This window comes from Leuresthes tenuis, unplaced genomic scaffold (assembly GCF_036924035.1).
Source record: "Leuresthes tenuis unplaced genomic scaffold, fLeuTen1.0.hap1 SCAF_1, whole genome shotgun sequence".
NCBI lineage: Eukaryota > Metazoa > Chordata > Actinopteri > Atheriniformes > Atherinopsidae > Leuresthes > Leuresthes tenuis.
Genome location: NW_027325355.1, coordinates 11,982,641 through 12,004,776, shown reverse-complemented (window position 1 = coordinate 12,004,776; position 22,136 = coordinate 11,982,641). Strand labels below are relative to the sequence as shown.

General features: G+C 43.7%; 2 protein-coding genes across 2 annotated transcripts in view; one reads left to right on the top strand and one right to left on the bottom strand.

Annotated features, from left to right (window-relative positions):
• LOC140291809 (NLR family CARD domain-containing protein 3-like) overlaps window positions 1-6,223 on the top strand; it is a 562,338-nt gene extending 556,115 nt beyond the window's left edge. Inside the window, exons 9-12 of the mRNA XM_072379443.1 lie at window positions 80-1,862; window positions 2,270-2,443; window positions 3,926-4,099; window positions 5,723-6,223. Of these exons, the coding sequence (XP_072235544.1) occupies window positions 80-1,862; window positions 2,270-2,443; window positions 3,926-4,099; window positions 5,723-5,834 (2,243 nt within the window). The 3' untranslated portion in view covers window positions 5,835-6,223. The remainder of the gene's footprint in view (window positions 1-79; window positions 1,863-2,269; window positions 2,444-3,925; window positions 4,100-5,722) is intronic.
• Window positions 6,224-9,750: 3,527 nt separating this feature from the next.
• On the bottom strand, window positions 9,751-22,072 carry LOC140290766 (sialoadhesin-like). The gene is made up of 11 exons (XM_072379370.1): window positions 21,997-22,072; window positions 21,526-21,678; window positions 21,056-21,133; window positions 20,797-20,832; window positions 15,352-15,463; window positions 13,550-13,707; window positions 12,249-12,515; window positions 11,654-11,935; window positions 11,152-11,397; window positions 10,428-10,545; window positions 9,751-9,920 (listed from the first exon to the last, which is right to left on the bottom strand). The coding sequence occupies exons 1-11, from the start codon at window positions 22,070-22,072 to the stop codon at window positions 9,878-9,880; spliced, it is 1,569 nt and encodes a 522-aa protein (XP_072235471.1). The 3' UTR covers window positions 9,751-9,877.
• Window positions 22,073-22,136: the final 64 nt, after the last annotated feature.

The following is a 22,136-nucleotide window of genomic DNA, read 5'->3' as shown; positions in this document are numbered from 1 at the left end:
ATACTTATTCTCAGAGAAATGAAAAGTTTGAAGATTTTCTGTGTATTGTATTGTCTGATCTTATTTGTTGTTTATTTAGAACTTTTTGACCCAGTTTTCCAACATAAATCTGCTCTGAAGAAGAAGTTCCAGTGTGTGTTTGAGGGGATTTCTAAAGCAGGAAACCCAACCCTTCTGAATCAGATCTACACAGAGCTCTACATCACAGAGGGAGGGACTGGAGAGGTCAATGATGAACATGAGGTCAGACAGATTGAAACAGCATCCAGGAAAGCAGGCAGAGCAGAAACAACCATCAGACAAGAAGACATATTTAAACTCCCACCTGGAAGAGATGAACCAATCAGAACAGTGATGACAAAGGGAGTGGCTGGCATTGGGAAAACAGTCTTAACACAGAAGTTCACTCTGGACTGGGCTGAAGGCAAAGCCAACCAGGACATCCAGTTCATGTTTCCATTCACTTTCAGAGAGCTGAATGTGCTGAAAGAGAAAAAGTTCAGCTTGGTGGAACTTGTTCATCACTTCTTTACTGAAACCAAAGAAGCAGAAATCTGCAGCTTTGAAGAGTTCCAGGTTGTGTTCATCTTTGATGGTCTGGATGAGTGTCGACTTCCTCTGGACTTCCACAACAAGGAGCCCCTGACTGATGTTACAGAGTCCACCTCAGTGGATGTGCTGCTGACAAACCTCATCAGGGGGAAACTGCTTCCCTCTGCTCGCCTCTGGATAACCACACGACCTGCAGCAGCCAATCAGATCCCTCCTGACTGTGTTGGCATGGTGACAGAGGTCAGAGGGTTCACTGACCCACAGAAGGAGGAGTACTTCAGGAAGAGATTCAGAGATAAGAAGCAGGCCAGCAGCATCATCTCCCACATCCAGACATCACGAAGCCTCCACATCATGTGCCACATCCCAGTCTTCTGCTGGATCACTGCTACAGTTCTGGAGGATGTGTTGAAAACCAGAGAGGTAGGAGAGCTGCCCAAGACCCTGACTGAGATGTACATCCACTTCCTGGTGGTTCAGGCCAAAGTGAAGAAGGTCAAGTATGATGGAGGAGCTGAGACAGATCCACACTGGAGTCCAGAGAGCAGGAAGATGATTGAGTCTCTGGGAAAACTGGCTTTTGAGCAGCTGCAGAAAGGAAACCTGATCTTCTATGAATCAGACCTGACAGAGTGTGGCATCGATATCTCAGCAGCCTCAGTGTGCTCAGGAGTGTTCACACAGATCTTTATAGAGGAGAGAGGGCTGTACCAGGAGAAGGTGTTCTGCTTCATCCATCTGAGTGTTCAGGAGTTTCTGGCTGCTCTTCATGTCCATCTGACCTTCATCAACTCTGGAGTCAACCTGATGGAAGAACAATCAAAGTTTCAGGAGTCTAAATCACTAAAAGAGACTCTCTTCTACCAGAGTGCTGTGAACAAGGCCTTACAGAGTCCAAATGGACACCTGGACCTGTTCCTCCGCTTCCTCCTGGGTCTTTCACTGCAGACCAATCAGAGTCTCCTACGAGGCCTGCTGACACAGACAGGAAGTAGCTCACAGACCAATCAGGAAACAGTTGATTACATCAGGAAGAAGATCAGTGAGAATCTGTCTGCAGAGAGAAGCATCAATCTGTTCCACTGTCTGAATGAACTGAATGATCGTTCTCTAGTGGAAGAGATCCAACGTTACCTGAGTTCAGGAAGTCTCTCCACAGATGAACTGTCTCCTGCTCAGTGGTCAGCTCTGGTCTTCATCTTACTGTCATCAGGAAAAGATCTGGATGTGTTTGACCTGAAGAAATACTCTGCTTCAGAGGAGGCTCTTCTGAGGCTGCTGCCAGTGGTCAAAGCCTCCAGCAAAGCTCTGTAAGTACAGAGATAAATGTGTTTTAAATATTCTGTTTACTTGTTAAAAGCAGAGAACATTTTTAAAAAAGTTATTTCTCAGATAATTTCAGTTTGTAGATAACACAGATTCACAGCAAACAGTTACATCAGATCAGTTTACATAAAGAGGAAAGAAACATGCTGCAAGAATGTCAACACCTTATGAATGATTATTCATTTTATTAGAAAAGTTAAATTAATGAGTGTGAGCGTGTGTGTGGTTGTTTGTCTGCTTTGTCTATGTGTGTCCCTGTGATGGACTGGCGACCTGTGGAGCATGTACCCTGCCTCTGACCCAGTGACATCTGGGATAGGCTCCATCCCTATGATCATGAGTTGGATTGAACGGGTATAACTTCATTCTTTCCCTGTTATTCTCTCCTTAGACTGAGTGGCTGTAACCTCTCAGATGAAGGATGTGCAGCTCTATCCTCAGCTCTCAGCTCCCAGTCCTCCAGTCTGACAGAACTGGACCTGAGTAACAACAACCTGCAGGATTCAGGAGTGAAGCAGCTTTCTGCTGGACTGAAGAGTCCAAACTGTAACCTGGAGGCTCTCAGGTCAGGATTCATTCAACTGTTCAACTGCTGATCATTTCAATTCTGCTTTACAGTCATGGATGAACAGCTGACCTGTTCAGGATGGTGTCTGCTGTTGGTGTCTTTTTTTTAACCCAGTGATGGTGTTTAAATTAGAATTTTTCATTATATTTTCAAACGTAATTTTTTCTCATTAGTTTTTAATCACAGATGATTTTTTAATATTTCTTTTGACTTTGACTGAAAATGTTGTTGGAGACATGCTCTAAATGATCTTTCAGATTTATTTGAATTCAAACAGCTCTAAAGTGTATTAATGTTTGCACATGTGACAGACTGTGAGAAAACCAATGTTCTCTTGATTCCTTTGTATAACAAATGTTATGTTTCAGCAATCATAGCAGGAAAAATCAATACCAACAACAATACAAACTAAACTATTAAAAAAAGTGAAATTACGACATTGAGGTAACTCACCAACTCATATGAATGTTTGCACATCAGAGCAGACCTTGTTCTCAAGTGTTTCCTGAAGAATCAACAAACTCCTCATAAAGACCTAAGACAGGGTTCCCGTGGGGTCTTAAAAAGTCTTAAAAGCATTGAATTTATGAATTTGGAAATAATACCTTAAAAACACTTGAAAATGTCTTGAATTTTTATATATGGGTCTTAAAACTTGTGCAATATGTAACTTCTCCGTATTGCATTCTCCTCAGAAGTTTCACCACTATTATTTTGATTAAATAACGTAGCCTAAATAAAGAGTGGTGGTACCAATAATTGAGAACTCAACTGCTCCGGGTCTGATCACGTCACTTTGCGACAGCACGGGCCACCAAACAGACAAGGACACCAAGCCAAGCAGAAGCAACACAAGAAGTTTGTTTTTAACATTAGTTTACCCATTTCATGTTTTATGGGAAAATGTAAATTTAACGCTTGGCGAGAAATGCAAGCATTTTGTAACTGGTTAAAACCGGTGGACAACAATGTAGTCCAGTCTTTTTTTTTTCACTGTTTGCAAAAAAAAAACATTCAGCTTGGTACCATGGGCATGAAGGCTTTAGAGTCTCTGGATAAAAGTGTCTGTTAAATGCATAAACATCTACAGGAAACTGATTACAGAAAAGAAAAAAATCTAACTGAGAAAGTTTGTCAGAAAAATGTTTTTAACTCAGTCCCAGTAACACTTAGACTGAGTAAGTTTGAGAACAAATTCTGACTATATAGGGACTGTAAACACAATGAAGCATCTACTCCATGTGGTTCTGGAACTGCTCTCAGTTTACTTTGGGGATGACGTGAGGTTTTAGGATAAATTTTCAGGAAAGTGAATTAATATACAGAAGTTGGGGTCTCCAATTAAAACAACACCAAAATAAAGAAGAAGTGTTCAGAGAAGGTGATTCAAACACTGTGTGTGATGTCACATTTGATCACATTCAGCTTTAGTTTCAGAGCAGTTCTCTCAGTATCTGCCGTTTGTGTTGTTTTCCGCAGCCTGTCAGGCTGTCTGATCACAGAGGAAGGCTGTGCTTCTCTGATCTCAGCTCTGACCTCCAACCCCTCCCATCTGAGAGAGCTGGACCTGAGCTACAACCATCCAGGAGACTCAGGAGTGAAGCAGCTATCAGCTGGACTGGAGGATCCACAGTGGAGGCTGGTAACTCTCAGGTATGGAGAGGTCTGCTGCAGCATCACACAATGTCTGATGGAGGAGGAAGAGATGTTTTCTGTGCTTCACTCAGCCCTGTGTTTTTCCTTCATGCTGGTTTCTGAGTTTTATATGAACCTAAATGTAGGAGCCTTTTTCCTTTGTTCACTCAGGCAGATCTTTACACAGAACATTTAACAGCTTTATGTTAGCCTGCAGCACAAAAACATTAGTTTCAGCATAAAGGTTGAAAAACTGTGTGAGACTGTTTTCCTCTTACAGAGATACAGCTTACATCTCACTATGTGATCATGTTCATGTTAAACATCAGTCAGCTGTTCACCTGTCTGAGTAAGAAGTATTTGACTTGTTTACAGCTTGTACAAAATTCTGCTGTGAGTATCATGACAAGCATTGACAGAAGAGCCTACATTACCCCCGTCTTAAAATCTCTTCATTGGCTTCCTGTATTTTAACGCATAAATTATGAAATTTTGGTTTTGACATTGAGAGCGTTGCATGGACAGTTTCCTCCCGACATCTGTGAACTGATCCAGCCCTACACTTAAGATCGTAGCTTGAGATCCTCTGTTCAACATCTATTGATGGTCCCTCACACTCGCTTTAGAACCCAAGAAGACAGATCTTTCCAATCTTTCACATTTTCCTCAAACAGCCTCTGAAATGATGAAGAATTCATGTTGGATTCTATGATGGACAGTTGACCAGGCCTTGCTTCAGACCCAAATCTTTACTTTTACAGCTTCAGGCTTCACTGTTGGTTTAAAGTACTTCTGCTCAAATGTTGCTTTTAGTTTACACCAAACAGGTTCCCTGTTACAGTGTCCAAATTATAAAGTTTTAATGCCATCCAAAATTATCCCAAAGTCCAGGGACCAGATGCATAAATCCATTCATCCATTTTCTATACCTGCTTAATTCATTCATGGTCGCAGGAGCTGGAGCCTATCCCAACAGCCACAGGGTGAGAGGCAGGGTCCACCTGGGTGGGTCTAGATTCCATCTCACATACAGATATACAAACCACTCATACAAATGTTCCTACATTAAATAAAGAGAATTGCACACTTCACACATTCTTCAGACCGTGCACACAAATATTTTCAGTGTAATTTAAGTGTGATCTGAAGTGGAGATGAAACTTCTGAAACGTCCCATACTGTCCACATACTTTGATAACTTATTTCCATAACTTCAGACACAGTCCGCTCCTTTTCCTTTCACCGACTCATGAGCTGGTTAGAAGTGATGACGAGCAGCGAGGGAGGAGAAAACCTCTGTAAGGAGGAGGAGGAAATGTCTGCCAGCATTAGCAGGTGTCCCCTTAAAACAGCGTGGATCTGTCAGAATGATGGAGGGTTATCATGTCTTTTCTGAGATAAACGGACCACAAAGAGAACATACATACCAGCAATCATCTCCTGGTTAATGCACAGCCTGTAAGGAAACATATTCAGCAGATTCAGAGACTTTATTCATCCAGTTAAAGGGATATTTATGTGTTTTTTAAATGGGGCTGTACACTCTTTCTCAGTGTAGAACAATGTGTGTGAGAGCCATGTAATGTCCATGTTTGCATGCTGAAAGAGACTGTGCTGCTCTGACCCCCCTCCTCCTTTCAGGGTGGAGCCTGCTGGAGAACGATGGTTGACACCAGGTCTGAGGAAGTGTAAGTGTGTTCTTCATCTGATTCATGACATCCAACCATCTTCACACTGTCACATCACTCATTGATCAAAGTGAACAGATGATAGATCAATAACTGCAGCTGGATTGTGTTTGTTCTCTCCATCAGATTCCTGTCAACTCACAATCGACACAAACACAGTGAACAGAAAACTGGAACTGTCTGACAACAACAGGAAGGTGACACGTGTGGAGGAGGTTCAGTCATATCCTGATCATTCAGACAGATTTCATGACTGGTCTCAGCTTCTGTGTAGAAATGTTCTGACTGGTCGCTGTTACTGGGAGGTCGAGTGGAGAGGAGATGTTTTTATATCAGTGAGTTACAGAGGAATCAGAAGAAGAGGAGGCAGAGAGTGTATGTTTGGATACAATGATCACTCCTGGAGTTTGAGCTGCTCTGATCGTTTAGGTTACTGTATCTGGCACAAAGACATACGAACATCCATCTCCTCCTCCTCCTCCTCTGTCTCTAACAGAGCAGCAGTGTATGTGGACCGTCCTGCTGGCACTCTGTCCTTCTACAGAGTCTCCTCTGACACACTGATCCACCTCCACACCTTCAACATCACATTCACTGATGAACCTCTGCATCCTGGATTTGGGTTCTGGTTCTGGCCACTTGGTTCCTCAGTGTCTCTGTGTTGAGTATAAAGAGTTTCCTCCTGTCAGAGAATCACTGTTGAACAGATAGTTCAGTCTGTACATGTCTGTCTGTTTCACTCAGAAACACCTTTTCAGATTCATGGATTCAGTCAGTTTCTGTTTGAAACTCTTCTGAATGATTCCTTGGAAACTTCTTCCTCTTCCAGTCCTTTAAAGATGGAAGCTGCCATTCTTCCAGGATGTTGTTTTTCTGTGTGTTTCCAGTCAAAGCTTCACACTGAATATCAGTATGTTGTGTTTCTCTGCAGCTCACTTCCACTGAGACCATTCAGTTGCTGTCAGCTGCAGTTATTTTGCTGCACATGTGACAAACATATTAGAGAGGAATCACTGAGCTGCAATCAGCCAAGATGAATTTCCAACCTGCTGACAGATCTTCACTGATTCTGTTCCAATGAGCAGAATTTTGCTGAGCAGCCATGGTTCATCCTGATGCTGTGCAATTATAGAATTAGTGATTTCTGATCTCAGAAATTTGATATTTTACATGATTTTTTGAAGTCTCAATGTTGGACTTTGTATCTGAAATGTCTAATTTTTAAATTTTTCCAAAAATCACTTTTTCTTTTTTTTACATTCAATTTGTATTTAGTATGTGAATGTTCACTTTTTTTTTTTTTATAAATCGGAAACTCCACTTTTTTTAGAAATTGTATCTGAAATATTTTATTCTTTTTAACATTTCTTTATACACTATTTGTCACTTTTATTTATTTTACTCTCAGTAGATTGATACAATTGTTACTTCGTCTTTGGGGACATTGAGTTTTAACAGATTTTTCTTCCAGAGTATTTGACACTTAAAATTGAAATTCATTTTAGATTTAATAGGATCCTAAGCTATTTAAACTCCTCCACTTCAGGCAGAGACTCATCACGGAACTTGAGGGTATGGTACAACATGAGGGCCAAAATTAAGACTATTGAGCACCCGGCGGTGGCTTCATACGTGTCACAGGCTATAATTCTGAAGCCAGCTGCTGATCTGATCAATGACAAGAGTGCACCAGTAACTGAGAGGCCGATGTTTTATTTAGGGTGCACCCAGTTAAGACATTTTAAAAAAGGGAATAAAAGTAACTGCCGGTAGGGTTTGTAAATTGTTTATTTTCTTATGTGTGTTTAATACAGTATTGTATAAGTTCACCTGTGTTCCTTTTACTCGTTGGAGTGTCCAAGCTTTTTTCTTTGAGCACGCACTTGACTTGAGAATCAACTCTGTGGCGGAAAAGCCTCTGACGTAATTGTGTCTGTCTTCTACATGATGCGCTGTACAGCCTTATACAAAGGATATTTTTACACCAGTCTGGTTTTAGCTAGCTATATACTGTTGAAATTAGAAAAACCCAAACTCAGACAGCATCTCCTATCTTAGCACTTACCCTGTACTTCCCTCTACAGTGTCCTCCCTGTCAGCTCTGACAACTTGTTTCCTTCTATGAAGCTATAATTAGCTTTGATGTTAGCTGTATGTTATATCCTCATTTGTCAGTCACTTTGGATAAAAGCGTCTGACAAATGCATAAACAAAGATCGGGAATACTAATTGGTCTAACCACAGTACATGTTTCCACTGTCTGATGGTCCATCCCAGATGCCCCTGAGCCCAGAGAAGTGGACGCCACCCCTGGACGAGGTTAACATAAGGCTTCTTTTCTGCACAGTAAAGTTTGTGAATGGAACTGTGTATTGTAGTTCTTGACAAAGGTCTCCCACAGTGATCCCTTGTTCACGGCGTAACCTACGGAGATCACGGGTGTCCAGCTTATGCTTGTCCTTTACACACTGAAATGGTCATGGGTATGGTTTGAATCCACACTCAGCACAGGCAGACAGGTAGTAAGTTGTTAATGGCTGAACTTATAGACAGGTCCAGTAAAGAGCTGTGCCAAAAAACAGAAGGGAACAGACAGAACTCGTTGTCGGAGACAGAAGACTGAGGTAATATCCAGGCCAGAGCTGAAACAGGCAGGTCGGCAACAGGAGATCAGGCCAGAAAGGACCGCTGGAAAGTCTGGCGTGACACGAGAACAATCCGGCACGAGGGAGATGACAGGAGCAGTCTTAAATGCAGCCAGTGTTGATGAGAGGCAGGTGCTGCCACAGGTGTAGGGAGTTGGCCTGATGAGTGGGGCGTGGCTGCCTGACAGAGTGGAGCAGAGACAGGTGAGTGGAAAAATACCAGCAGACAGCAGATGAGCAGAATGTGACAGAAATTCCTCCAGATTCCTTGAATGCTTTAATTATATTCTGCACTGTAGAGGGAGAAATATGCAAATCCCTTCCGATCTTTCTTTGAGGAACAAACTGGAGATCCTCTGACCATCTTTGCTCCATAAATACTCAAATAGCAACATTATTATTTGGTACATACATCTAATTCTTATCTCATTGCTGGTATTTAAGCTTCTCCATCGTATTTAGGGTTTTGATAAAATAAGAAATCATCTGGTTCTCACCAGGGTTTAAAATGAGATTGTGGTGGAAATTTTAGTAATGCACAGAGTCAGTTATTTTCTTCTGAGGATATAAGAGGTTTTTATAATAATATCTTGCAAGGGAGAACAACACAGTACAAAATACAGTTGTTCTGACAACTGACCGAAGACACTTCAGTCATAATGCACATTGTTGCTTCATCGCTCCTTGGGTATTGTTGAGTGTTCTTATCTACTTTTCCACCCTAACTACAGTCAAGGTTACACAGACACAGCTGCAAGTACCAGCTCCCCTTCTATCCTCCTTAAAGTGCAGCTTTATCACAGCACACAATGTCCTCGGGAGAAAAGAGAAAAACAGGATATGTTGCTATCTTGCAGGAGGCCATCTGCAGGTTATACACAGTAACACTGAGTACAATGCATGTAAGAATTAAGGGCAGAATATAGAATGTAGGCAGGGAACACCTCGCCAGTCCATCACAGGGCCACACAGAGACAGACGGTGCTAACCACCACGCCAACGTGAACCATACCTGAATTCTATGTGAATAAATCCTTTGAACTTTACAAGAGAAGATCCATGTTATTAAAGATTTTTTCACATTTTAATATTCCCCCCGGCTGGGGGGAATTAGGCAGAACACCTCATATTTAGAAATATGAGGTGAAGTAAAGTTCTTCACAGAGGAAAAACAACACCTGAAAGGATTCAGGCATTAAATGACAATTCAAACTGTTGGAAAATACTGTTTAAATAATTAGATCAAAAGTTTCAAGCATCACACACCAAAGAAAACACCCTTCAGAAAGTTAAAAAGTAATTTCTTTATTGTGATGATGAAGAACATCCAAAAAAAAAGCAACACGACACACAAAGCAGTCATTTTGTTTGAACTGAACGTGCAGCTGAAGACAGTATTTCAGAAATGATGTTCAGTGGTGATATGAGCCACGGCATCATCATAGTCCAGTCCCTCATCTTCCTCATTTTGTGGAGACGTTGTCATGGAAACAGGTGGTTTCCTTCCTGCAGAATTTAGAAAACATTTTTCTTACTTTTGAATATTTGAAATCATTGTAATGTAACACGTACGGCGTTTCACAGTAATTATTATCAATAATTATTATCAATAATTATCTAAAATAATTTAATGACTTAATAATCAGCTCAACCTTTTAACTGAAGCATGAAAAATAATGAAGTTGTAGTTAAACTGAAGAATGAAGTCTGATGGTGTGAAAGCAGGAGTTTGATTAAAGAAGTAACAGTTTTAAATGAGCTCAGTTGGAAGCAGTGTCTCAGTCATAGTTACATCCTGTTATGATTTTACAGCAATAAGCTGCGGCTGTGCTGTTAGTAAAGTCACTCCTGATTATCCCCAGGTCTGCTGCTTTGTGCTAATTTGTTGACTGCTTCAGTCATCGCTGAGATGAACTGGTTGTTGATAAAAAACATGTTGGTAGAACACTTGGAGACTTCCCCTGACTCTTGAGTTTTTAAATCACCATGATGTCGGTGTGAGTGGAGCTTTACCTGTTGGTCTGTGTCGATACAAAGACACCACGAGGACGGTGGAGATCAGGTACGGAGCGCAGACCAGGATGTGGCGCCACGTCCAGCGCAGTCGGCGTTGGTTCAGAAACCTTGAGAGCTGGAAGAAAAACAAACACAAACACAGCTCATCGGAAGTTCTAAAATCCCATCCGTTAACAGTCACATCACGAAACAAACGTCATCCTGTACCGACTAAACGAGGAGCACTGTGTCCTGTGGACAACAAACAGGAAGGTTGTTTGAGCAGCTCTGTTTTTATAAGCATACAAAGTCTTTGAGTTTCAGACACCCATAAAAAAAGGCTCTTAACCTTTTGGGGCTTGTCCAGGATTTGAAGATTTTACCTTTCTCACCGCAAATACAACTAAAGCTCGAGAACCCAACAGGTTTTTGATTGGTCAGTCCGGTATTTCATCTCGAAGGCTGTCAAAATGTACAATAGAGACCAAATGGAAGGAAGCACTGCAGCTGAGGGAGTTTTTTATTTTGTGCCAAGAACAGAAGAAAAATAAACTGGTTTGTTGAAGAGCTGTTGTGCTTCAAATGTCATGGTGGTGCAGTAAGATATGGGTCAGATGTGCAGATAACAACTTCATGTAAAAAATAAATATGGTATATTCTGTGTACCAACAGATGGAGTTCTGCAGTGGGGAAGAAAAACTAAATATGATTCATATTTTCATTTGCCAGCATTGATCTTTACCTCTTATCAGCAGCCAGCTGGGTGGAGACTTTTTGTGAATGCTGATGTTACACATGTAGAGGCCTTCATCAGACCTGGTTACATGGTGGAGGGTCATGTGACCTGTAGGCTCAGTCCTGATGGAGGAGCCATCTTTATAGAAAGCAGCTGGGAGGTTGGAGGAAGTGGTCTTTGATCGACAGCTCAGTGTGACGTCATCTCCCTCCATCACAGGGAGGGCAGGACTCTGCAGGATCACTGGGTTGTCTGAACATAGGATGAAAAAATGTGTTTTTTTGTGTGTTTGATATGAAAGGATAGAAGTACATCACAAATTATAATCAGTTGCAAACATTTCTGCCTAATCAGAGCAGACTGGGCCCTGTGGGAGGAAACAGACTTAAAGAAAGAGGAGCAAACATTTTAAACATTGAAGACTGCACATCTGTTCTAATTTACCTCCACAATAAGTTAATAATCATGTAAATGAGTGTTGTATGGGTTTGGGTTCCACTGGTCCTACCGGTTATAGAGATGTTGACGGAGTTGCTCCGCTGCTTTGCAGGAGATTCACACCAGTAGATTCCAGAGTCCTGCTTTTTGGCTATTTCTATGGTACATTCAGCAGAATTCTGGATCCCCAATCCCTTACCACAGCTGGACAGAATGCCGTTATGCAAGAGGAACCTTTGAATCCTCCATCCATGAGAGCTGCTGTTGTTGCTGCAGCTCAGGGACAGTTTGTCATACTCAAACAGCTGAGACGAGTCTGGAGACACTGTCAGAAATGGTGGTTTGGAATCATCTGGGATCAGAGAAAGAGTGGAACTTAGGGTGTACAGCAGCGCTTCCTTAAATGTTCCCGACAGACTCCCAAATACTGTGGAAGCAGTTTATCATTACTGCAGACTTACTGTACATGTGTGCAGACACTGGTTATCTGATGGACTCTTACTGGAAAACATTATGTTGACGTCTAACCCAACATGATCTCATGTCATATCAAATAAATAAAGCCCAACTTACGGTATATTCTGTGTACCAACAGATGGAGTTCTGCAGTGGGGAAGAAAAACTAAATATGATTCATATTTTCATTTGCCAGCGTTGATCTTTACCTCTTATCAGCAGCCAGCTGGGTGGAGACTTTTTGTGAATGCTGATGTTACACATGTAGAGGCCTTCATCAGACCTGGTAACATGGTGGAGGGTCATGTGACCTGTAGGCTCAGTCCTGATGGAGGAGCCATCTTTATAGAAAGCAGCTGGGAGGTTGGAGGAAGTGGTCTTTGTTCCATTTTTTATTTGACAGCTCAGAGTGACGTCATCTCCCTCCATCACAGGGAGGGCAGGACTCTGCAGGATCACTGAATGTTGTTGACGTTCTGAAAAATGTGTTTGTTTTGAAATTAATAAGACAAAAAGAGACTTGGAGACAAAAGCGACACCTGCCGGAGGCTGAAATGAGTGCAGTAAAATAAAGATAAAGGAAAAATTCAGGATCTGAACATGAAAATATGTGTTTTTTGTATGTTTGATATGAAAGGATAGAAGTACACCTGAAAATGGTCTGAGCAATAATAAAGTCAATTCTGCAACAGAATTTATGTCTGAACTAACTGGATGTGATGAGGCTGACTCTGCTTAAAACATACTGATACCCTGTTCCAGCCCTGCTCCACTTCATCCACTGACCTGTCAAACACAGCAGCTTCTGCCACATGTGTCTCTGTCTTCCTGTCTGTGCAGGACTTTGTGCCCAAGCACTCAGTTCCTGGGTTTTACTGGGTCGGTTTGTCTGATTGGAGGACTGGGAAGTGGGAGTGGGTGAGCCAGACACCGTACACTGTGGAGCGCAGGTATGTTACCCTGGAAACGTGTTCTTTCTGATCCAGGTTTTATCTGCATTTGTGTTGTGATGTGATGACTTCAAATGAAAAATTCAGTCAGTACCAGGCCAGAATTTGCCCCAAAACATAAATATTTCCAGGCAGTTCCAGTGGGGAAAAGACCTGGGTCAGACGCAGGCTGGATCATATATCCCATCTGGCCTGGGAACATTTCAGGAGCCCCTAGGAGGAGCTGGAGAGTGTCGCTGGGCAGAGGGATGTCTGGGTGTCCCTCCTGGACAACTTTGTATAAGTGGCAGATGATGGATGGATGAACCTCTGAAATATAAACTTTTAAAATGTTTTCTCTGGCCTTTCTTGGCATTTCTGGTGTTTTTGTTGCTGTCAAATATCAGATTTGAACTGAACTGCATGTTAACGTGTGAAGGTTGTGGTCTGTGTCCTCTGAGCTGAATCCTCTCACAGAGATTCACTTCTCCTTGTTGGAACCCGTTTCCTTTACAGCAGCTCATGTGTATCACCTGTAAGTGGCTGGATGTGTGTCTTTAGAGGAGATGAAAGAGTCTCACCAGTGACAGTGATGTTGATGGCGTTGCTGCTGTCTCTGTGTTTGGATTCACACCAATACACTCCGCTGTCATCGGGCTTCAGCGACTTCACGCTGCAGGTGGAGGAGGTCTGGGTGCCCCATCCGACGCCACACTGAGACAACCTGGGAACATCCCATTTGTGTTAGTCATCCACACTCAGGCATTTATCTCATTGTTGGCAGAAGACTTCTGATCAGAGGTGTGGAGTCAGAGGGTTAGATGTGTTTTCTTACCCTGCAGCACACACACACACACACACACACACACACACACACACACACAAGGGATGTAACAGTTACCGGTATTACAGTAAATCGTGGTGAAATGTTACATGATAAATGTGGCAGTAGGCCCTGACTGCACTATGTCAGTGCCTGTCTGTTATTGATCACTGGGCCGGCTGGTGGCACATAAAACTCCCTCCCTCACCTCTGTGGTGATTGCCTGCTGGGTTCAGACTTCCGGGGTTGCCGATTCACCCTGTGTGAATGCCGCTCCTAACAATTCTTTACGGTAGAAAGCTTCTTTATTATTTTTCTGTATGTTGCTGGCTTGGGCTCAACCTCCATGTTTTAATAGGACACCAGTCGAAGTGGCCTGACTCTCCGTCCATCTGCACTCTACAGACTCGGGCTACTTTGTGTAGCCTCTTCTGGTCGGCTGCTTGTCCCAGCGCCAGGTCAGCTGTATTGCCGTTCAGCAGTCGCCTTGGCAATCTGCTGTGACCTGACGGGAATGATTTGATTTATGTTTTACTATTGTTGATTATTTTGTACGTTCAAGTAATTGAACCTTGATTTATTACTTTTGATCTTTTAACTTTCTTTTGTAATTGGCACAGGGCACGGCCAGCTCCTGGTGGTGGATTTCCAGGGTGGTGGTCTTCTGTTGGTGCGTGGTATAATTTCTCTTCTTTTCGTGCATGTTGTGTTGTGCTTTTCTTTTTAGATTACTGCCCTGCCTGTCTCTCAACTCTGGGAGTTGAGCCAGAGAAAACTGTGTCCCTCTTTCTTTGTATATGTGTGAGTAGCTGCTCGGCTTTTAATAATGATCCTTTTATTTTTATATTGTGGAATAAACATGTTACTTCGATGAGTTTGTCTCGAGCCTCCTCTGTGGCGAATTTGTGTAAACCCAGTTTGGGATGGTGGTAATAGCTTTGCTTTACCTTTTTGTCTGCTCTCACTAATCCACATTTATCACCATACTGGTCCCGCCACATAAATTTGACCCTTTATGTTTGAATGAATCTCATTATCTCGGTGGATTATGGGGATATGTAATAACAGCGTCAAGAGAACCAGTACGTTCAGGGACTTTTCCCTGTTTTATACGGCATTGTGGTTTGTTAGGATGAGGCATAATACAAGATTCAACCATCAAGAACGCTTCATTATAGAACATAAAACATCCCCATGTGTGCATTTCTGGGCCTTTACTGTGACACCTGTTAACATGTGACACTAAGCTGTCAGTTTAGATTTGGCAGCGTTGCCTCGTCGTCTCTTAGCGCTGTTTAATGATCTCATCTGTCAGGCTCACAAAACAGGAAGTCGATAAGCTTCTGAGGCCTTATCTTCACAGCGCAGTGCAGGAGTGTGTGATGAGCAACACACATTTACTCACCTAAGGCAGATGAAATCAGTTGCCGTGGCCGACAATAAAGAAGCAATCCTCAGAGTCAGAAAGCAGATGCCTGTGAGGTCTGACTGCACAGAGTTTGTGATCTGAGCAGTCAAACTCTCTCTGCTGTGACATGAGTGTTGTGCTGGTGAACTCACTTTGTGGTGGATCTCCACACTGTCCATTCACCGGGGCCGAGCTGCTCGCAGCTGATGGAGACGTCCTCATACTCGAAATACTGAGACCAGCTGGGAGTGACCGTCAGGGAGGCTGACGGAGACAAAAAGACAGATTACCATCTTTTCTTTCACTGTATTCTGCTGATGGTGCATGTTTTAAAGGCTCACTTCACTTCTCCGTGTGACTTACAATAACTGGTGATTTTTTTTTCCATCAGCCAGATGCTCATGTACTAAATCTCATTAGGAACAAACATTTCCTCTTCAGATACCTTTGAGTTAAGATGGATGGAAACTTTAACTTAAAACATGTCTCTCTTACTTACACAGTACATTTCCTTATTGTTCTCAGAGGTTCAGACAAACATGTGCAGCCTGAGCTGACAAACACTAAAAGAAACTCACCTGTCTGCAGGACTGAAATGGAGCTACATGAGGTTAATATCAAACACGACACCCAGAAACTCTTTGGCTGTTTTCAGTGTATTTTTGGACTTTTTTGTCTGTGGATGAATCTGAGCAGATTTCATTCAGAGTTCATCCGGCTGCTTCTGGCCTCTGTCTCCTCATCAGTAAACATTACTCTTTAGAAGCCATTTAAAGCCATTCTCCTCACGGTGAAGCCTCTGTATTCGCTCTGTGAGGTTTTCTCCTCAGGGTGAAGCCTCTGTATTCGCTCTGTGAGGTTTTCTCCTCATGGTGAAGCCTCTGAATTCGCTCTGTGAGGTTTTCTCCTCAGGGTGAAGCCTCTGTATTCGCTCTGTGAGGTTTTCTCCTCAGGGTGAAGCCTCTGTATTCGCTCTGTGAGGTTTTCTCCTCAGGGTGAAGCCTCTGTATTCGCTCTTTGAGGTTTTCTCCACAGGGTGAAGCCTCTGAATTCGCTCTGTGAGGTTTTCTCCTCATGGTGAAGCCTCTGTATTCGCTCTGTGAGGTTTTCTCCTCAGGGTGAAGCCTCTGTATTCGCTCTGTGAGGTTTTCTCCTCAGGGTGAAGCCTCTGTATTCGCTCTGTGAGGTTTTCTCCTCAGGGTGAAGCTTCTGTATTCGCTCTGTGAGGTTTTCTCCACAGGGTGAAGCCTCTGAATTCGCTCTGTGAGGTTTTCTCCTCAGGGTGAAGCCTCTGTATTCGCTCTGTGAGGTTTTCTCCTCAGGGTGAAGCCTCTGTATTCGCTCTTTGAGGTTTTCTCCACAGGGTGAAGCCTCTGAATTCGCTCTGTGAGGTTTTCTCCTCATGGTGAAGCCTCTGTATTCGCTCTGTGAGGTTTTCTCCTCAGGGTGAAGCCTCTGTATTCGCTCTGTGAGGTTTTCTCCTCAGGGTGAAGCCTCTGTATTCGCTCTGTGAGGTTTTCTCCTCAGGGTGAAGCTTCTGTATTCGCTCTGTGAGGTTTTCTCCACAGGGTGAAGCCTCTGAATTCGCTCTGTGAGGTTTTCTCCTCAGGCTGAAGCCTCTGTATTCGCTCTGTGAGGTTTTCTCCTCAGGCTGAAGCCTCTGTATTCGCTCTGTGAGGTTTTCTCCTCAGGGTGAAGCCTCTGTATTCGCTCTGTGAGGTTTTCTCCTCAGGCTGAAGCCTCTGTATTCGCTCTGTGAGGTTTTCTCCTCACGGTGAAGCCTCTGTATTCGCTCTGTGAGGTTTTCTCCTCAGGCTGAAGCCTCTGTATTCGCTCTGTGAGGTTTTCTCCTCAGGGTGAAGCCTCTGTATTCGCTCTGTGAGGTTTTCTCCTCATGGTGAAGCCTCTGAATTCGCTCTGTGAGGTTTTCTCCTCAGGGTGAAGCCTCTGTATTCGCTCTGTGAGGTTTTCTCCTCAGGGTGAAGCCTCTGTATTCGCTCTGTGAGGTTTTCTCCTCAGGGTGAAGCCTCTGTATTCGCTCTGTGAGGTTTTCTCCTCAGGGTGAAGCTTCTGTATTCGCTCTGTGAGGTTTTCTCCTCAGGGTGAAGCCTCTGTATTCGCTCTTTGAGGTTTTCTCCACAGGGTGAAGCCTCTGAATTCGCTCTGTGAGGTTTTCTCCTCATGGTGAAGCCTCTGTATTCGCTCTGTGAGGTTTTCTCCTCAGGGTGAAGCTTCTGTATTCGCTCTGTGAGGTTTTCTCCTCAGGGTGAAGCCTCTGTATTCGCTCTTTGAGGTTTTCTCCTCAGGGTGAAGCCTCTGTATTCGCTCTGTGAGGTTTTCTCCTCAGGGTGAAGCCTCTGTATTCGCTCTGTGAGGTTTTCTCCTCAGGGTGAAGCCTCTGTATTCGCTCTGTGAGGTTTTCTCCTCAGGGTGAAGCTTCTGTATTCGCTCTGTGAGGTTTTCTCCACAGGGTGAAGCCTCTGAATTCGCTCTGTGAGGTTTTCTCCTCAGGGTGAAGCCTCTGTATTCGCTCTGTGAGGTTTTCTCCTCAGGGTGAAGCTTCTGTATTCGCTCTGTGAGGTTTTCTCCACAGGGTGAAGCCTCTGAATTCGCTCTGTGAGGTTTTCTCCTCAGGGTGAAGCCTCTGTATTCGCTCTGTGAGGTTTTCTCCTCAGGGTGAAGCTTCTGTATTCGCTCTGTGAGGTTTTCTCCTCAGGGTGAAGCCTCTGTATTCGCTCTGTGAGGTTTTCTCCTCAGGGTGAAGCCTCTGTATTCGCTCTGTGAGGTTTTCTCCTCAGGGTGAAGCCTCTGTATTCGCTCTGTGAGGTTTTCTCCTCAGGGTGAAGCTTCTGTATTCGCTCTGTGAGGTTTTCTCCACAGGGTGAAGCCTCTGAATTCGCTCTGTGAGGTTTTCTCCTCAGGGTGAAGCCTCTGTATTCGCTCTGTGAGGTTTTCTCCTCAGGGTGAAGCTTCTGTATTCGCTCTGTGAGGTTTTCTCCTCAGGGTGAAGCCTCTGTATTCGCTCTGTGAGGTTTTCTCCTCAGGGTGAAGCCTCTGTATTCGCTCTGTGAGGTTTTCTCCTCAGGGTGAAGCCTCTGTATTCGCTCTGTGAGGTTTTCTCCACAGGGTGAAGCTTCTGTATTCGCTCTGAGGTTTTCTCCTCAGGGTGAAGCCTCTGTATTCGCTCTTTGAGGTTTTCTCCTCAGGGTGAAGCTTCTGTATTCGCTCTGTGAGGTTTTCTCCTCAGGGTGAAGCCTCTGTATTCGCTCTTTGAGGTTTTCTCCTCAGGGTGAAGCCTCTGTATTCGCTCTGTGAGGTTTTCTCCTCAGGGTGAAGCCTCTGTATTCGCTCTTTGAGGTTTTCTCCTCAGGGTGAAGCTTCTGTATTCGCTCTGTGAGGTTTTCTCCTCATGGTGAAGCCTCTGTATTCGCTCTTTGAGGTTTTCTCCTCAGGGTGAAGCCTCTGTATTCGCTCTGTGAGGTTTTCTCCTCAGGGTGAAGCCTCTGTATTCGCTCTGTGAGGTTTTCTCCTCATGGTGAAGCCTCTGTATTCGCTCTGTGAGGTTTTCTCCTCAGGGTGAAGCCTCTGTATTCGCTCTGTGAGGTTTTCTCCTCAGGGTGAAGCCTCTGTATTCGCTCTGTGAGGTTTTCTCCACAGGGTGAAGCCTCTGAATTCGCTCTGTGAGGTTTTCTCCTCAGGGTGAAGCCTCTGAATTCGCTCTGTGAGGTTTTCTCCTCAGGGTGAAGCCTCTGTATTCACTCTGTGAGGTTTTCTCCTCAGGGTGAAGCCTCTGTATTCGCTCTGTGAGGTTTTCTCCACAGGGTGAAGCCTCTGAATTCGCTCTGTGAGGTTTTCTCCTCAGGGTGAAGCCTCTGAATTCGCTCTGTGAGGTTTTCTCCTCAGGGTGAAGCCTCTGAATTCGCTCTGTGAGGTTTTCTCCTCAGGGTGAAGCCTCTGTATTCGCTCTGAGGTTTTCTCCTCAGGGTGAAGCCTCTGTATTCGCTCTTTGAGGTTTTCTCCTCAGGGTGAAGCTTCTGTATTCGCTCTGTGAGGTTTTCTCCTCAGGGTGAAGCCTCTGTATTCGCTCTTTGAGGTTTTCTCCTCAGGGTGAAGCCTCTGTATTCGCTCTGTGAGGTTTTCTCCTCAGGGTGAAGCCTCTGTATTCGCTCTTTGAGGTTTTCTCCTCAGGGTGAAGCTTCTGTATTCGCTCTGTGAGGTTTTCTCCTCATGGTGAAGCCTCTGTATTCGCTCTTTGAGGTTTTCTCCTCAGGGTGAAGCCTCTGTATTCGCTCTGTGAGGTTTTCTCCTCAGGGTGAAGCCTCTGTATTCGCTCTGTGAGGTTTTCTCCTCAGGGTGAAGCCTCTGTATTCGCTCTGTGAGGTTTTCTCCTCAGGGTGAAGCTTCTGTATTCGCTCTGTGAGGTTTTCTCCTCAGGCTGAAGCCTCTGTATTCGCTCTGTGAGGTTTTCTCCTCAGGGTGAAGCCTCTGTATTCGCTCTGTGAGGTTTTCTCCTCAGGGTGAAGCCTCTGTATTCGCTCTGTGAGGTTTTCTCCTCAGGGTGAAGCCTCTGTTTTCGCTCTTTGAGGTTTTCTCCTCAGGCTGAAGCCTCTGTATTCGCTCTGTGAGGTTTTCTCCTCAGGGTGAAGCCTCTGTATTCGCTCTTTGAGGTTTTCTCCTCAGGGTGAAGCCTCTGTATTCGCTCTGTGAGGTTTTCTCCTCAGGCTGAAGCCTCTGTATTCGCTCTTTGAGGTTTTGTCCTCAGGGTGAAGCCTCTGTATTCACTCTGTGAGGTTTTCTCCTCACGGTAGACTTTGATAATTATTAACTGATTGTTATGAAGGAATTTATCTGGATCAAGTGAAATAATTCTGCTGCTGTTTTCTGTGGTATTTATGTTCTGAATGAACCAAACTGTAGATTTGACCTCTCCTAATGTTTCTGTAACCTCCCAGTTGTTAGGTTGGTGTATAATTGGTGACAGTTTATTTAAAGAATCCAAACTATCTGCTGTTTGTGGACCCTTCCATCCATCCTGATACCCTACTGTAATTACTTTGTGTCCCTTTTAATGACATTTTTTTTATCTTCCTCCAATAGTCTCATCATGATGTCTTCATTTCTGGACTGAAGATCAGTGGCAGCAGGTCTTATGGAGGGATGAATCCTCCCCAGAGCCCGGACCTCAACATTATTTAAGCAGTGTGGAATCATCTTGACAGGAAACGGAACAAAAGGCAGCCTTTTTTCACATACTGTACGACAAAATTCTAAAGGGTTGTCGTCTAAAAAACGAGGATAACTCATTCAAACAACGATAAACTTGATACGCCGCCCGTACACTCAAAGTTTTAAGTGCAATAGATGGAAAAAAGCAACGAACAAACTGATCCTTTTGTCTGCCACAAATGACTGGCAAAAAAAACTGCATCAGCAGGCAATAAACCGCCAGACAGGAAGTGATGAGAGGTGGGCAGCACGCATGAAAGTTCCTCAAAAAGAGTATCAAATAAACTAATATTTACAGTGTAATCCGGACACGTGCCCAGTTCTAAACTGGACACGACACTTTAAACACACACACAAGGGTCCAAACTTACCATGACTGGCAGATGTCTGGCAGGAGCTCAACAGCACTGAAACATCAAAGTTAAGCCACAGTGTGAGCACAGTGACAGACATGCATCTGAGTCACACACTTCTTCTACTTCATCAGCTGTCACTGAGACCTCAAAGTGTTGCGCTTTAAATCTCCAGCTGAATCAGAGAGCTGGTCCGCTCATATCTGACTTTTGGCTTTACAAACATCAGTCACAGGATTGTTTCTGATTATAATCATTAGTTGTTTTGTCTACTTACAGAGAACAAGCAGAGCTGTCTTCATCGTGTCTGCTGGCTGAAGACTGACCATGTTGTAACATATGTGGCGGCAACATCCTGTAATGCAAACCACAAGTGGGTATGACGTAGATGATAGTGCAGCACAATATGATAACACTTAATCTGACTATAACCATCACTTACCTACGCTGTCATGTTACAAAATATCTGCTTTCTGCTGCTTATGTGTATCTGAACTGAGAGTCCCGAGAAAAAAGCCTCACCTCCTGTTTCTGTTCTTAAATCCGCTCATTGAATCAGCTGCTTCAGTAAAATACTTTAATAAAAGGAAATCAAACTATTTCCACATCTACATCATTTGGAGAACAGGAGAGTTGTGCTGATATGAATGCACAGAGCTGACAGTCAACACTGATCTGTTTGTTGTGTCTGATGCAGATTAGATATCTGATTCTACTTATAACTGACAACACAATTTATCTTCTTACTTTCAACATCCACCAGTGAGCTGTGACATTCAGACACTCTGTGTGATTCTGTGTGGCTCATGCAGCCAAAACAGTTCTGATTGGCCCCAGTATGGACTGAGATTTGCAGCTGATCCTTTGTGAGGCCCAGTATCTGTTCAATGGTCTGATTATCTTCAGAAGGATAAGCAGCACGTTGAGCAGGAGGAGTGAATCTAGCTCAGCTGATGAAAGTGCTGAGAGTGCTTAAAGTAGTTTGGGTCTCGTCTGTTTCTGACCAAGCTGGTCTTTTGGGTCAAAATGGTGTTTTGGTCACATGATTTAAAATGTGAATAGTTTGAGTTTGAGGTGAAGACTCAAAGTAGGTGTTACATATGTGATGCCTGAGGCCACGTGCTCATTTGGATGTTTTTTCCAGATTAATAAACTGAAGACTTTCTTTAACCTTTGTTTAAAACCATCCGTCTTCTCTGACCAAACTGTGGACATTACTGTCCTCAGAGGTGAGTTCCTTCTCTTTGAGATGCAGGTGAACTGCTGAGGAGCAGGTTCTCCTGTGTGGGGCCATGTTGTTGTCAAGTGATTGTTTAGTTTCAACTGTTTAAAGGTTAAGGCTCTCCTCGCTGCACTGG

Coding starts and splice junctions, on each gene's coding strand:
- LOC140290766 (XM_072379370.1), bottom strand. CDS start 22,072: ATGGCCCCACACAGGAGAACCTGCTCCTCAGCAGTTCACCTGCATCTC. Junction 13,708..15,351: donor GTGTGGAGATCCACCACAAA/GTGAGTTCACCA, acceptor TGACTAACACAA/ATGGGATGTTCCCAGGTTGT. Junction 9,921..10,427: donor GTATCGACACAGACCAACAG/GTAAAGCTCCAC, acceptor TAAATTCTGCAG/GAAGGAAACCACCTGTTTCC.